This window comes from Sylvia atricapilla, unplaced genomic scaffold, assembly GCF_009819655.1.
Source record: "Sylvia atricapilla isolate bSylAtr1 unplaced genomic scaffold, bSylAtr1.pri scaffold_67_arrow_ctg1, whole genome shotgun sequence".
NCBI lineage: Eukaryota > Metazoa > Chordata > Aves > Passeriformes > Sylviidae > Sylvia > Sylvia atricapilla.
In genome coordinates, this window is record NW_027077154.1 from 83,589 (window position 1) to 97,493 (window position 13,905).

At 57.1% G+C, this 13,905-nt stretch overlaps 1 protein-coding gene across 1 annotated transcript in view; it reads right to left on the bottom strand.

Moving 5' to 3' along the window:
* Positions 1–13,905, bottom strand: part of NOC2L (NOC2 like nucleolar associated transcriptional repressor) — a 31,520-nt gene that overhangs the window by 2,093 nt on the left and 15,522 nt on the right. The window contains 9 exon segments of the mRNA XM_066340339.1: positions 451–591; positions 1,987–2,122; positions 5,371–5,448; positions 5,450–5,485; positions 6,965–7,011; positions 7,014–7,107; positions 12,762–12,832; positions 12,835–12,862; positions 13,050–13,163. Coding sequence (XP_066196436.1) covers positions 451–591; positions 1,987–2,122; positions 5,371–5,448; positions 5,450–5,485; positions 6,965–7,011; positions 7,014–7,107; positions 12,762–12,832; positions 12,835–12,862; positions 13,050–13,163 — 745 coding nt within the window.

Consider the following 13,905-nt stretch of genomic DNA (forward strand, 5'->3'; position numbering starts at 1 on the left):
GCCCCAGGCAGGGCTCAGATGAAAGGTGAGGGCAGCCTGGCAGTGCCACCTGCACAGTGTCACCTGCAGAGTGTCCCCTGTGCCCCAGGCAGGGCTCAGATGAAACGTGAGGACACCCTGGTAGTGTCACCTGCAGTGTTCCTATGCCCCAGGCAGGTGAAAGGTGAGGGCACCCTGGCAGTGTCACCTGCAGTGTCACCTGCAGTGTCCCCCTGTTGCCCCAAGCAGGTGAAAGGTGAGGGCAGCCTGGCAGTGTCACCTGCAGTGTCACCTGCGGTGTCCCTATGCTCCAGGCAGGGCTCAGATGAAAGGTGAGGACACCCTGGCAGTGTCACCTGCAGACTGTCATCTGCGGTGTCCCTGTGCCCCAGGCAGGGCTCCCTGTCCCCGCTGGGCTGCAGGAGGCCCCTGAGATGAGATAAAAGGGGCTGTCAGGAATTCCTCACTCACCCTCGGACTCGCTGTCCTCTTCCAGTTCTTCCTCATCCTCCTCCACTTCGTAATTTCCTTCCTCGTCGTCGTCCTCGTCCCCAAACTCCTTGCTGCTGGCCTCGGAGCTGTCATCTGAGGCCTGCCCGCCTCTGCCCTGCCCTGGGAAGGTTCAGGGGGTCAGTGGAACAGCAGCAGCACAGCTCAGGGGCAGAGAGCTCAGGATTCCACATTCCCCAGCAGTATCCCCCCCAAAAGCCAGCTCCCTTTGCTCCACCAGAGGCCCAGCACCTCTTCCTGAGCTGTTCCTCATTCCCAGCTCTCCCCTCCGGCCAGAAAGGCAGCTGGATAAACACAGGAGTGCAGCTCCTGGCTCCTTGCTGCTCATGGATTCCCAAACTGGATTGTCTCCCCTCCCCAGCCCTTGCAGAGACCCCAGCCAGGGATTCTTTCCTGCCTGACAAACATTTCCCATTCCAGGGGAGAGCTCATCCTCGGTGTGCTGGAATTCTCTGCCTCCAGCACTTTTCCTGCTGCCCTGGGATGATTCTGGGGATGTGATCCTGCTGGAATTCCTGCACCAAGGAGCAGGAAATCTCCCCTGGACCCACAGCACCAAGCAGAGCCTGCAGCTTCCCTTCCCTTCCTGCTGCACACACCCAGGACATGCCAAACACTGCAGATGGCAGAGGGAACACCCAGATTTATCCCCAAACTCTGCTGGAGACCTTCCCAGGCAAGGCTGCACAATTTGCTGTGGCCCTCTCGTGGTCACAGCCCAGGTGACATCACCCCCCTGCTCTCCAGGATTTTTTTTGGCTTGGAACATCAGCCAGGATGAAAGAAATAAAAATCAGAAGTGCGGCAAGGACAGGATCAGAGATCCCTGTGCTGCACAGGGCTCTGTCCAGCCCGGCACCCCCTGGTTTTTGGGGTCTGACCTGGTGGGTGACAAAAGGAAGGTGCCCAGGGAAAGAACCACAGGGCTGAGGCTTTTCAAAGAGCTGGACTGAGAGGGAGAGGAAGATAAAACCACCCCAAACACCTCCAGTGCCACTTCCTCCCGTGCTCTCCCTCCTGAGCAGGGAATCTTTTGAACCCAACGTGGTCAGCATGAAACCCCTTAGGGCAGGGCCAAACTGACCTCTGCCACATGGAATTGTGGACTAGGAAAATGGGGCTGTGGACAAGGGAAATGGGGCTGGGGACAAGGGAAATGGGGCTGGGGACAAGGGAAATGGGATTGGGGACAAGGGAAATGGGATTGGGGACACCGGAAATGGGATTGGGGACAATGGAAATGGGGTTGTGGACAATGGAAATGGAATTGTGGACTAGGAAAATGGGTCTGTGGACAAGGGAACTGGGTCTGTGGACAAGGGAAATGGGGTTGGGGACAAGGGAAATGGGGTTGGGGACAAGGGAAATGGGGTTGGGGACAAGGGAAATGGGATTGGGGACAAGGGAAATGGGGCTGGGGACAGTGAAAATGGGGTTGTAGATCAGGGAAATGGAATTGCAGACAAGGAGAAGGCAATCCCAGCCCCAGCCCTGTACCTTTCACAGAGAATCCACCATCCTCCTCCTCAGAGTCACTGTCCAGCTCAAAGAGATCCTTGAATTCCTTCTTATCCTCCTCCTTTCTCTCCTCCTGCCTCCTGCGCTTGATTTCTGGGAAGTTCAAGTCCTCGAGCTGGAAAGAAACAAACCCCAATCAGTCAGAACTGCCCTGGTTTGTGCTTTTCCAGGGTCAGAGGCTGTGTTTAAAGGCAGAACTCGGCTTTGGCCTGCCCAGAGCAGCTGGGTCTGTGTGCTGCCAGCCCCACACGGGTGAGGGGTGTTGGGGGTCAGAGACACACACACACAGAGCTCTGCACATCCATCTGCCCCTCATCTGGCACTTCCTGAGCCATTCCCTGGGGTTGGGGGCAGATTTCAGGGGTTTGGGTGCTGATTTCAGGATTTGGGGGGGCAGATTTCAGGATTTAGGGTGCAGATTTGGGGGCAGATTGCAGGATTTCAGGGGCAGATTGCAGGATATGGGGGCAGATTTCAGGATTTTCAGGGGGCAGATTTCAGGATTTCAGGGGGCAGATTTCAGGATTTCAGGGGGCAGATTTTGGGATTTCGGGTGCATATTGCCGAATTTGGGGTGCAGATTTCAGAGGCAGATTTGGGGTGCAGATTTCAGGATTTGGGGTGCAGATTTTGGGATTTGGGGTGCAGATTTCGGGATTTGGGGTGCTGAGGATGCTCGAGGTCTGTGCACACCCCTCCCTGATGGAGATCAATGGGCCAGGAGCCCCCGGAGCAGGCAGCCAATATCAATGCCATTAGTCCTCTCAATTGACACACCTCAGTGCTCTTTACACCTCTCCGGAGGGGGATTAGGGCAGGATTTACTCGGGCCAGCAGGGCACAGATAATCAGAATGCAAATGCAATCCCAAGTGCTCCCTGAGCATCAGCTGCCCCTGCCCTGCCTGGCTGCAGGAAAGGACCCCAAATCTCCTCCAGTTCTCTGGGCAGGGACACCTTCCAGTGCCCAGAGCTCCTCCAGCCTGGCCTGGGACACTTCCAGGGAGCCTGGGGCAGCCTCAGCACGGAGTGAAAGCATTTCCATCATTCCCATCTCCATTCCCATCATTTCTGGGGGTTCTGGCAGCAGGACAGGGCTGTTAGTTGGGGTTCTACATCCCCACAGTGCCCAGAGGAAAAAAAAAAATCCCCTTTTCACTTTTGGGTGACCCAAAACCCAAACTGTGGTTTGGAGAGCCCAGAGGAGCCTCAAAATATCCCAAACCTGCTGTGGAGTGATCCCAAAGGGCTGAGATTTGCCCTTGGCACAGCCCACAGCCCCTGTGCTCATCACACACAAGCACTAATTAGCTAATTTGGGGGCCAGCCTTTTAATCCCCAGCTAGAGGGGTTCCTATCTGCTGAGTCTCACCAAGCTGATTAGTCCCCATCCCATTAAAAACCATTGGGGAAAAAAAAAGCAAATGGAATGGGCAGAAAGGGTCAGAGCTGTTGTGTAAGGCAAAGCTGCAGCTCCCGCCAGGCTGGCTTTCTTTTTTTTCCTTTTTTTTTTCCTCTGTTATTACCTTTTTCCCCCCCAATGGCTTGCTAATGGGACATGGATTTTCCCAGCCCTAATGGGCCTCATGGTGTTCCCTCTCCTGCTGGGGCTCACAAAGCTGCATCATTAAACCACCAGTCCCCACTGAGCCACACAACAGCCCCAATTCACCAGCAGAGCTGCCAGCAAACCCCAATTCTGCCTCTCTGAACAGAGCAAACCCCAATTCTGCCTCTCTCTTAACAGAGCAAAACCCCAAATCTGCCCTCTGAGCACAGCAAACCCAAATCTGCCTCTCTGTGCTGAGAGAAACCCCAAATCTGCCTCTCTTTGTACAGAGCAAACCCCAAATCTGCCTCTCTCTGAACAGAGCAAACCCAAATCTGCCTCTCTGAACACAGCAAACCCCAATTCTGCCTCTCTCTGAACAGAGCAAACCCCAATCTGCCTCTCTGAACAGAGCAAACCCCAAATCTGCCTCTCTGTGCTGAGAGAAACCCCAAATCTGCCTCTCTCTGAACAGAGCAAACCCCAAATCTGCCTCTCTGTGCTGAGAGAAACCCCAAATCTGCCTCTCTGAACAGAGCAAACCCCAATCTTGCCTCTCTGAACAGAGCAAACCCCCAAATCTGCCTCTCTGAACAGAGCAAACCCCAAATCTGCCTCTCTCTGAACAGAGCAAACCCCAAATCTGCCTCTCTGTGCTGAGAGCAAACCCCAAATCTGCCTCTCTGTACAGAGAAAACCCCATTCTTCTGCCTCTCTGTGCTGAGAGAAAACCCCAATTCTGCCTCTCTGTGCTGAGAGGAAAACCCCAAATCTGCCTCTCTCTGAACAGAGCAACCCCAAATCTGCCTCTCTGTGCTGAGAGAAACCCCAAATCTGCCTCTCTTTGTACAGAGCAAACCCCAAATCTGCCTCTCTCTGAACAGAGCAAACCCTAAACCTCTCTGCTGAGGAAAAAAAAAACCCCAAATCTGCCCCTCTCTGCAGAGAGCTGCCCTTAGCAGCAGGGCAGTGTCTCACACAGCAGCAGGCCAGGAGCTTGGCCCCACTGTGTCCCCCTGTCCCCATGCCCTGTCCCCACTCCCCACATGTTTTTTGCCCTCCCTGTGCTCTGTCCCCTCTGCCCTGGGCAATGCCAGCCCTGGGTGATGTCCCTGTCCCTGTCCTGTGCCAGGCTCTGGGACCAGCTCTCCTCCTCCTGTGCCAGGGATGATCCAGCCACTGTGGGATCTGTCCCTGGGCCTGCCCAGGCACTCTGCCTGCACTGGGTGAGACAATCCAGAACCAGAACCAAAACCAGAACCAGGATCAGGATCAGAACCAGGATCACCAGGCTGGAAGAGGACCTCTGAGATCATCGAGTCCAACCCAGCCCTGACACCTCAACTAAACCCTGTCCCCCGAGTGCCACATCCAGTGTTTAAACACACCTAGGGATGGTGACTCCAGCACTCCCTGGGCAGACAATTCAGTGTTTATCACCTTTCTGTAAAACACTTGTCCTGATCCAGCTGGAATTCCCCCTGGTGCAGTTTAAGGCTGTGTTCCTCTCCTGTCAGTGCTGCCTGGAGAAAGACCAACCCCACCTGAGCACAGCCACAAACTCCTGCAAATCCTGGACCCCGGATTTCCTCCTTTCAGGGAGCTCTAGAGGGTGATAAGGTCACCCCTGAGTCTCCTTTTCTCCCTCGGTGCAGCTCCTGGAGTGGCCACGGAGCATTCCCTGGGCCAGGAGATGTGCCAAGCGACAGCCCTGGCCATCTGTGGGGCACACACCAAGTGCCAGCACCACGCTGGGTGTCACCAGGGTGTCACTCTGCTCTCCCCACAAGGCTCAGGCTCAGATTTGGTACTCACTCTTTCCTTGCCACTGATTTCCAGCTGGATCTCCTTCTCTCTCAGCTTCTTCCACTGAGTGTAATATTTGCTCAGGGGGTGTCCCCTCCTCCTTCACCTGCTTCTCCCACTGCTCCTGTGGAGAAAAGGGGACAAATTCAAGGTTTTCCAGGCAGTTTTTCCAATGAACACAGGGAGTCAAGGGCACAGGTGAAGACCCTTTCCCCAGCCACATTTTCCCAGCTCCTGGGCAGAAATTGGCAACCACAGCTCGGAGGTAAAGCAGGATTAAATGAATTTAGGCTCAGTAATTTCAGCAGCTGCTGAGTCAGGAGTGGTGGGACTGAGGAGTCTCCTCAGGCCAAGCAAAGGCTGGGCACTGCAGGGAAAACAGAGCCAAAAGCTGGAGGGGAAAGTGGAAAATGCAATTCCTGTGATGCCAAAGGCACTGAGGGGCTGCACAAAGCAGAGTCTTTGGGGTCTGGAGGGTGCTTCAGCTCATGGCAGATCCCCAAAGGATCTCAGCACTGAAATGGGAGCTCCCAGATGCCAATTCCTGCCTGCTGGAAAAGGTCTGGGTCTCAGAGCTATTCCCAGTTTCTGTCCCTCTCCCCAGGCTGTACCAGTGTCCTCAGTCCCTGTCCCCAGACTGTATTGGTGTCCCAGTCCCTGTCCCCGGGCTGTGTCAGTGTCCCCAGTCCCAGTCCCCAGGCTGTAGCAGTGTCCCCGGCTGTGTCAGTGTCCCCTGTCCCTGGGCTGTGTCCCTGTCCCCAGGCTGTCTCAGTGTCCCCAGGCCATGTCCCAGTCCCCAGTCCCAGTCCCAAGGCTGTGTCCCTGTCCCCAGGCAGTGCCAGTGTCCCCAGTCCCTGTCCCCAGGCTGTATCAGTGTCCCCAGGCTGTGTCCCTGTCCCCTGTCCCCAGTCCCTGTCCCCAGGCTGTATCCGGGTCCCTGTCCCTATCCCCAGTCCGTGTCCCTGTCCCCCAGTCCCCAGGCTGTATCAGTGTCCCCAGTCCGTGTCCCTGTCCCCCCAGTCCCAGTCCTCAGGCTGTATCAGTGTCCCCAGCCCCTGTCCCCAGTCCCTGTCCCCAGGCTGTATCAGTGTCCCCAGGCTGTATCCGTGTCCCCGGTCCCTGTCCCCAGGCCATGTCCCTGTCCCCTGTCCCAGTCCCCAGGCTGTGTCCCTGTCCCCAGGCTGTATCAGTGTCCCCAGGCCATGTCCCAGTCCCCAGTCCCAGTCCCAAGGCTGTGTCCCTGTCCCCAGGCAGTGCCAGTGTCCCCAGTCCCTGTCCCCAGGCTGTATCAGTGTCCCCAGGCTGTGTCCCTGTCCCCTGTCCCCAGTCCCTGTCCCCCAGGCTGTATCAGTGTCCCCAGTCCGTGGCCCCAGTCCCAGTCCCCAGGCTGTGTCCCTGTCCCCTGTCCCCTGTCCCCAGGCTGTATCAGTGTCCCCAGGCTGTATCAGTGTCCCCAGTCCCTGTCCCCAGGCCATGTCCCTGTCCCCTGTCCCAGTCCCCAGGCTGTATCCGTGTCCCCTGTCCCTATCCCAGGCTGTGTCCCCTGTCCCCAGGCTGTCTCAGTGTCCCCAGCCCCTGTCCCCTGTCCCAGTCCCAGTCTCACCACGGCCCCAGCACTGGCCACCCCGAACGCCGCTCGCTGCCGCCGCCGGCGATGTGGGCCGAGTTCTCCTGCACCTTCTCCAGCAGCTGCCTCATGGGCCTGCAGTAGTTGGCCACCTTGCAGTGCTTCAGGAAGGACTTCAGCTGCCAGGAGGGAAAGGAGAGGGGACAATGGGAGCCTGGGAGGGTCCCATAAACATCCCGGGGGAAAAAACGTGTCTCCCACCCTCCGAGAGCAACGGCAGCTGGAGCTCACCCCACACTGCCACGGGGTTTGTCACCCCACACTGCCACGGGGTTTGTCACCCCACACTGCCACGGGGTTTGTCACCCCACACTGCCACGGGATTTGTCACCCCACACTGCCACGGGATTTGTCACCCCACACTGCCACGGGGTTTGTCACCCCCACACTGCCACGGGATTTGTCACCCCGCACTGCCACGGGATTTGTCACCCCACACTGCCACGGGATTTGTCACCCACACTGCCATGGGATTTGTCACCCCACACTGCCACGGGATGTGTCACCCCACACTGCCACGGGATGTGTCACCCACACTGCCACGGGGTTTGTCACCCGCACTGCCACGGGGTTTTGTCACCCCGCACTGCCACGGGGTTTGTCACCCCACACTGCCACGGGATTGTCACCCCACACTGCCACGGGATTTGTCACCCAGCCAGCCTGGGGATCCTCATCCCCTGGGCTGGGAGGATGCAAAAGCTGCAGCTTGCCCCAGAGCAGCTCAGTTTGCCCAGAGCAGCTGCAGTTTGCCCAAACCAGCTGCAGCTTGCCCAAAAACCAGCTGCAGCTTGCCCAAAACCAGCTGCAGCTTGCCCCAAACCAGCTGCAGGCTTGCCCAAAACCAGCTCAGTTTGCCCCAAGCAGCTGCACCTTGCCCCAAAGCAGCCCTTTAACACTGCTTTGCCCTGGAAAAGATGCATCAGTGCAGGAAAAGCTCTGTGCTCCTGGGGCCCTCGGCTGCCACAGTGCCTGAGTGCAGCTCCAACTGCCCAGGCAGGTAAAGAGGAGGACTGTGGAGCTCCTGAAGACCAGGGATACCAGTGGATCCACGTGGATGTTCCACGGCCAGGACCGCAGGGAAGGCCATGGGAATGAGGGGAGTGTCTGGGGGTTAAGGCTGTGGAACATCACTTGGGATTGGGGTGGGAATATCCCTCACAGGGGAACGATGGCTGGGACTGAAGGCAGGCTTGAGAAGAGATCTAAAACTGGTGTGGAGGTGTCTGTGGACTGGGAATGAGGGGCTTTGCTTCAGTGGGGAAAACCTAGTGCTGCTCCAGGGTCAGGATGAAGCCAGCAGGGTGAGGTTTGCTCCAGCTGGCACCTCTGGATGCCTCAAATCCACACCAAAAAATGACAAAATTAAACTCTCCAGCAGCACCACCCTGCTGTGGCACCTCCAGACCAAGAACTGAGGCAGCACTGGATGCTCCCTTGGTGACGGAGGAAGGATGGAGGTGTCCAGGTTGATTCATGGCTCAAATCCCAGCTCTGCCCAGCCCCAGGAGTGCTGCCTGAACCTGCAGGCCAAGCTCTTTTTTTGTTTTTTGCTGGAGCCATAATAAACACACAAACACCTCCCAGACGTTTGATTTAGAGAAGAGACCCAAGAAGGCAGGAGAAAAAAGCTGGTTAAACCACGGTGGAGCCTTGCCCTCAGTGGGCCCAGGAGATGCTATCAGGAGGGAGATAAAGGGTTTGCAGGCAGCAGCTCCATCACTGCCTGCTCCCGAGGTTCTGGGGAAGGAAGGAGATGTTTCCTTGCTGTCCATTGCATGTGGGGAAGTGTTTTTGCTCATCAAGAGGTGGCAGTGGCAGCCAGCCCCTCTCCCTGCCAGGACTCTGCTCTCTGAGGGGTGTTTTGCTGCAGGATTTCCCCATCCAGCAGCTCCAGGGGCTTCCCTTGGCCCTCTCCCTCCTGCACACCCCAAAAAAATGACAATTCAATGCAGCCAGGCCTTCCCTGCTTCCCCCAAAGCCAAAGAAAAACCTCAGCACAACAATTCTGCTGCTGCTGAAGCCTGGTCACTGCCCTCACCACCTCCCTTTCCTAAAATATTTATTTTTTATTAGGTGCTGCATATTTATCTCCACTGAGAGATGCGTTTGTCGTTCCATTTATCTCACTTGATCCCCCCAGCTGCAGCCCCAGATCCATTCCATCCTCTGCCACATACATAATATCATGTTTTCTTCCCTTGCACAAGTGTCACCCAGAAAATCCGTGCAAAAAATCCTGGGCTCTGTCAGTGCCGTCTGGAGCTGCGTGCTCCCTCCTCACACAGCCCCCAAAAATCTGCCTCAGATATTAATGAAAACCTCACGAGGTCTCAGCCCTGGCTGGAAGGCAGGGAGAGAAAAGAAGACAAAGGATAGAGAAAGGAAAAAAACAAGGTTTGTGTGTGCTTTTCCCTACCCTGCTGAACAGAACGACCAGATTTGCAGAATAAAAGCATCAGAACGCAGTGTGTGTGTGTGTGTGGATGTGGCAGTCAGGCCTCATCACAGCCCTGTCATTACTGGTGCTGCTCCTGTCCCTCGCCAGCCCCCAACACACCACGGGTTCCTCCCAGCAGAGACACCACAGGCAAAACCCCAAAACCACAGCTCCTCTTACTGGACGTGATGCAGGGGCAGCCAAACCCCAGCCCTGTGCCCTGCTCCCAGCAGGGAACACTTCACTGGGGACACGGGGAGCAGCAGCAGTGGTGCTGGTGAGGAGGCAGCACCTCCTGCCCTTTCTGGCTGCAAACTGAGCCTGGCTCCTGCCTCAGCTCTTCCCCTCCAACCTCCTCCTCCTCCTCCTGCTGCTGCCTGCCAGGGGGAAGGGGCTCCCCTCTGAGCCCCTGCAGGCAGTGACCACCACGGGGTCAGCCCTGGGCCAGCAGCAGCAGCAGCTTTGAAGTGTCATCCCCACTGGCTCTCTCCTCTCCTTTCATCTGCCGCCTGCTTCCTGCCTTCCAAGCAGAGAAATCTGGGAAGCTGAGCCTGGAAAGCTCAGCCCTGGAGCTGCTGACCAGAGCAGGAGCAGGAGGAGGAGGAGGAGGAGGAGGAGGGACACAGCCCCTGCCAGCTGGAACAGCCTTGCCACGGCGCTGGGAGAGGCGTGAGCTCAGCAGGGAGGGACAGATGGATCTCCAGAGCGGGCTGGAAGAGCTCCAGGAGAAAAGCCTCTCCCCACACGCCTTCCCCAGCTTTTGGGAAGCCAAGGGCAGCCCAGCAGACGCCAGGAGGCTGCAGAGGCAGCGGCAGCCAGGCAGGAAACCCGAGAGCAGCAATCCCCTGTAGGATTCCAGCCCAGGCTGGGGTGGGAAGGCACAGGGACGTCAGCAGCTCCTCATTCCAGCCCCACACGGGCTCTGAGAGCTGCTGGCTGCCAGCTCAGGGCCCCTGTGCTGCCAAAACGGGGCAGCAGGGCCAGGCACAGGCACAGGAGCTGCTGCCTGCACACACACACAGAGGGGCTGGCAGCAGCCCCTGTGCCAGCCGGGGGACACTGCCAAGAGCTCTGTGCCCTGCAGATGCCAGCCCCTGGCAGGGACACGGAGCTGTGTGCCACCAACAGCCTGGGGGGGCAGAGCCAGGGCTGCCCCAGCAGCCAGTGAAACCCCAAAACGTCTGTGGGGCACAGCCAGGGAAACCCCAAAATGTCTGTGGGGCACAGCCAGGGCTCCCCCAGCAGCCAAGGAAACCCCAAAATGTCTGTGGGGCACAGCCAGGAAACCCCAAAACGTCTGTGGGGCACAGCCAGGGAAACCCCAGCAGCCAGTGAAACCCCAAAATGTCTGTGGGGCACAGCCAGGGAAACCCCAAAATGTCTGTGGGGCACAGCCAGGGCTCCCCCAGCAGCCAGGAAACCCCAAAATGTCTGTGGGGCACAGCCAGAGCTGCCCCAGCAGCCAGTGAAACCTCAAATGTCTGAGGGGCACAGCCAGGGAAACCCCAAATGTCTGTGGGGCACAGCCAGAGCTCATCCAGCAGCCAGTGAAACCCCAAAATGTCTGTGGGGCACAGCCAGGGCTCCCCAGCAGCCAAGGAAACCCCAAAATGTCTGTGGGGCACAGCCAGAGCTGCCCCAGCAGCCAGTGAAACCTCAAAATGTCTGTGGGGCACAGCCAGAGCTCATCCAGCAGCCAGTGAAACCCCAAAATGTCTGTGGGGCACAGCCAGGGCTCCCCCAGCAGCCAAGGAAACCCCAAAATGTCTGTGGGGCAGCCAGGGAAACCCCAGCAGCCAGTGAAACCCCAAAATGTCTGTGGGGCACAGCCAGGGAAACCCCAAAATGTCTGTGGGGCACAGCCAGAGCTCATCCAGCAGCCAGTGAAACCCCAAAATGTCTGTGGGGCACAGCCAGGGCTGCCCCAGCAGCCAAGGAAACCCCAAAATGTCTGTGGGGCACAGCCAGAGCTGCCCCAGCAGCCAAGGAAACCCCACAATGTCTGTGGGGCACAGCCAGGGCTGCCCCAGCAGCCAGTGAACCCCAAAATGTCTGTGGGGCACAGCCAGGAAACCCCAAAATGTCTGGGGCACAGCCAGGGCTGCCCCAGCAGCCAGTGAAACCCCAAAATGTCTGTGGGGCACAGCCAGGGCTGCCCCAGCAGCCAAGGAAACCCCAAAATGTCTGTGGGGCACAGCCAGAGCTCATCCAGCAGCCAGTGAAACCCCAAAATGTCTGTGGGGCACAGCCAGGGAAACCCCAAAATGTCTGTGGGGCACAGCCAGGGAAACCCCAAAATGTCTGTGGGGCACAGCCAGGGAAACCCCAAAATGTCTGTGGGGCACAGCCAGGGAAACCCCAGCAGCCAGTGAAACCCCAAAATGTCTGTGGGGCACAGCCAGAGCTGCCCCAGCAGCCAGTGAAACCTCAAAATGTCTGTGGGCACAGCCAGAGCTCATCCAGCAGCCAGTGAAACCCCAAAATGTCTGTGGGGCACAGCCAGGGCTCCCCCAGCAGCCAAGGAAACCCCAAAATGTCTGGGGCACAGCCAGGGAAACCCCAGCAGCCAAGGAAACCCCAAAATGTCTGTGGGGCACAGCCAGGGTACCCCCAGCAGCCAAGGAAACCCCAAAATGTCGTGGGGCACAGCCAGGGCCACCCCAAGGTGTGCAGGGGCTCGTGGCATGCACCAGGACAAGCCAAGGTTCGTGTCCCCACAGGAGGGTGACAGCAGCCATTCCTGAGATAGAAACAGAGGGCTGGGAATGAGGGGACACGTTCCAAAACTGTCACACTGAGCTGTGCTGTCTGCAGCTCCACATGAGGGAGCCTGAGAAGGGAGGGGAAAGGGAAAACTGGGGAAGGGAAAACTGGGAAAGATGAGAGGGAAAACTGGGGAGAAAAGACTGGAAAGGAAGATTGGGGAAGGGAAGATTGGAGAGGAAAGACTGGAAAGGAAGACTGGGGAAGGAAGACTGGGAGGGAAGATTGCCATCTTGTGGAGAGCACCTCGGGGAGGCTGAGGACAAGGAAAATCTGGGCTCAGAGCTCTGCTCCAAGACCCCACAGCAGCTGGGACACCTCTGAGTCCCCAAGAACTCACCTTAGCTCACCATCCCAGAGCAGTTCTGCAGCTCTGCTCCACTCTGCCTCCCAACAGATGGCAAACTCTAGAGCCACTTTCCCCCTAATTAGATGGGAGCCTCTGTTCCTCCCCAACAACTCCCCAAAACACAAATCAAAATTAAAATTAAGCAAAGGAAAATGGCTCTTGCCTCATTTAGAGGATTCACTGTTAACTTACCCACTCTGTGCACACTCATGGCCCCTTACCTGGATGACAGTGGGGAGGACCAGCTCTGGGAAGCCAATGCTGTGGGCTTGGCCATGGAGATATTCCAAATCAGGTCATAGAGCTGGTCAATGAGTCCATCCTGAGCAGGAGAAACACAGATCAAGGGACTGGGTATGATCTAAACCCTACAGATTTCCTACAGCACCCAAACCTTACAGATTTAAACCCTATGGATTTCCCAGACTGGGAAAAGTGTCCCCAGCTTTTGGGGACAGGGACACAGAGCACAGTCCTTGTCACAGGGCACTGCTGGAGGTCCCACTCACCCTGAAGGCCTTTTCCTGCAGGTTGGCATTGGAGAGTTTCAGGATCACAGCAAAGTTGATGGGTTTGGAACTCATCCGTCCTGGCTTCTTGTTGAAATCCACTTGTTGGAAAACCTGGAAGAGGAAAAAAAAAAAATCAGTGTGAAGGTGACCACAGCACAAATCAACCACCAAAGGACTCAGCCAGGAGTGTGCAGGTGATGGCAGAGCCAAGAAAACAACCCAAAAACCCCAAATCCTGATCCCTGCCCCACAGCTTTCCTAATATCCCGGCCAGGGATAAGGAGGAGCAAACTCCTGAAGCTCTGGAGACCTGGTGTGAAAGGTGCTGTGGTGTGAGGAGGAAACCAACACAAGCCAGAGCACCAGGAACTGAGGTTTGTTCCTCAGCCCCACTTTCCTCGTGGTCACCTCAAAGCTGGGGTGGGTTTTGGAGCTGTCCCTGAAGGAGACAAGAGTTCCAAAGCAGGACTAAGTGTTTGCTCACACCAAATCCACTGTTGTCACTGAAATCAGTGTCCCACCTGCTCAAACCACTGGCTCTGAGGCAGATCCCACCAGAGGATCCCACGTGGTGACCGAGGGAAGCTTCAATCCCATTTAAACAAAAACCAAAAGCCACCCACGGGATGAGACCTGCACATCTGATGGCACCCACAGAGGGGTGAGGAACACCTCCTGCTCACCCACACCCTGCAGCAGCCCCAGCTCCTCCCTCCCTGTGCCCAAACACCTCCAGACTGCTCAGGAGAGCAGGAAATCATTCCCTCTTCCCTCTGTGCAGCAGCAGCACATCCATCAGCAGCCCAGGGGAGCAGGGGAGAAGCTGCTCAGGTCACAGCAGTGCCCTCAGGCC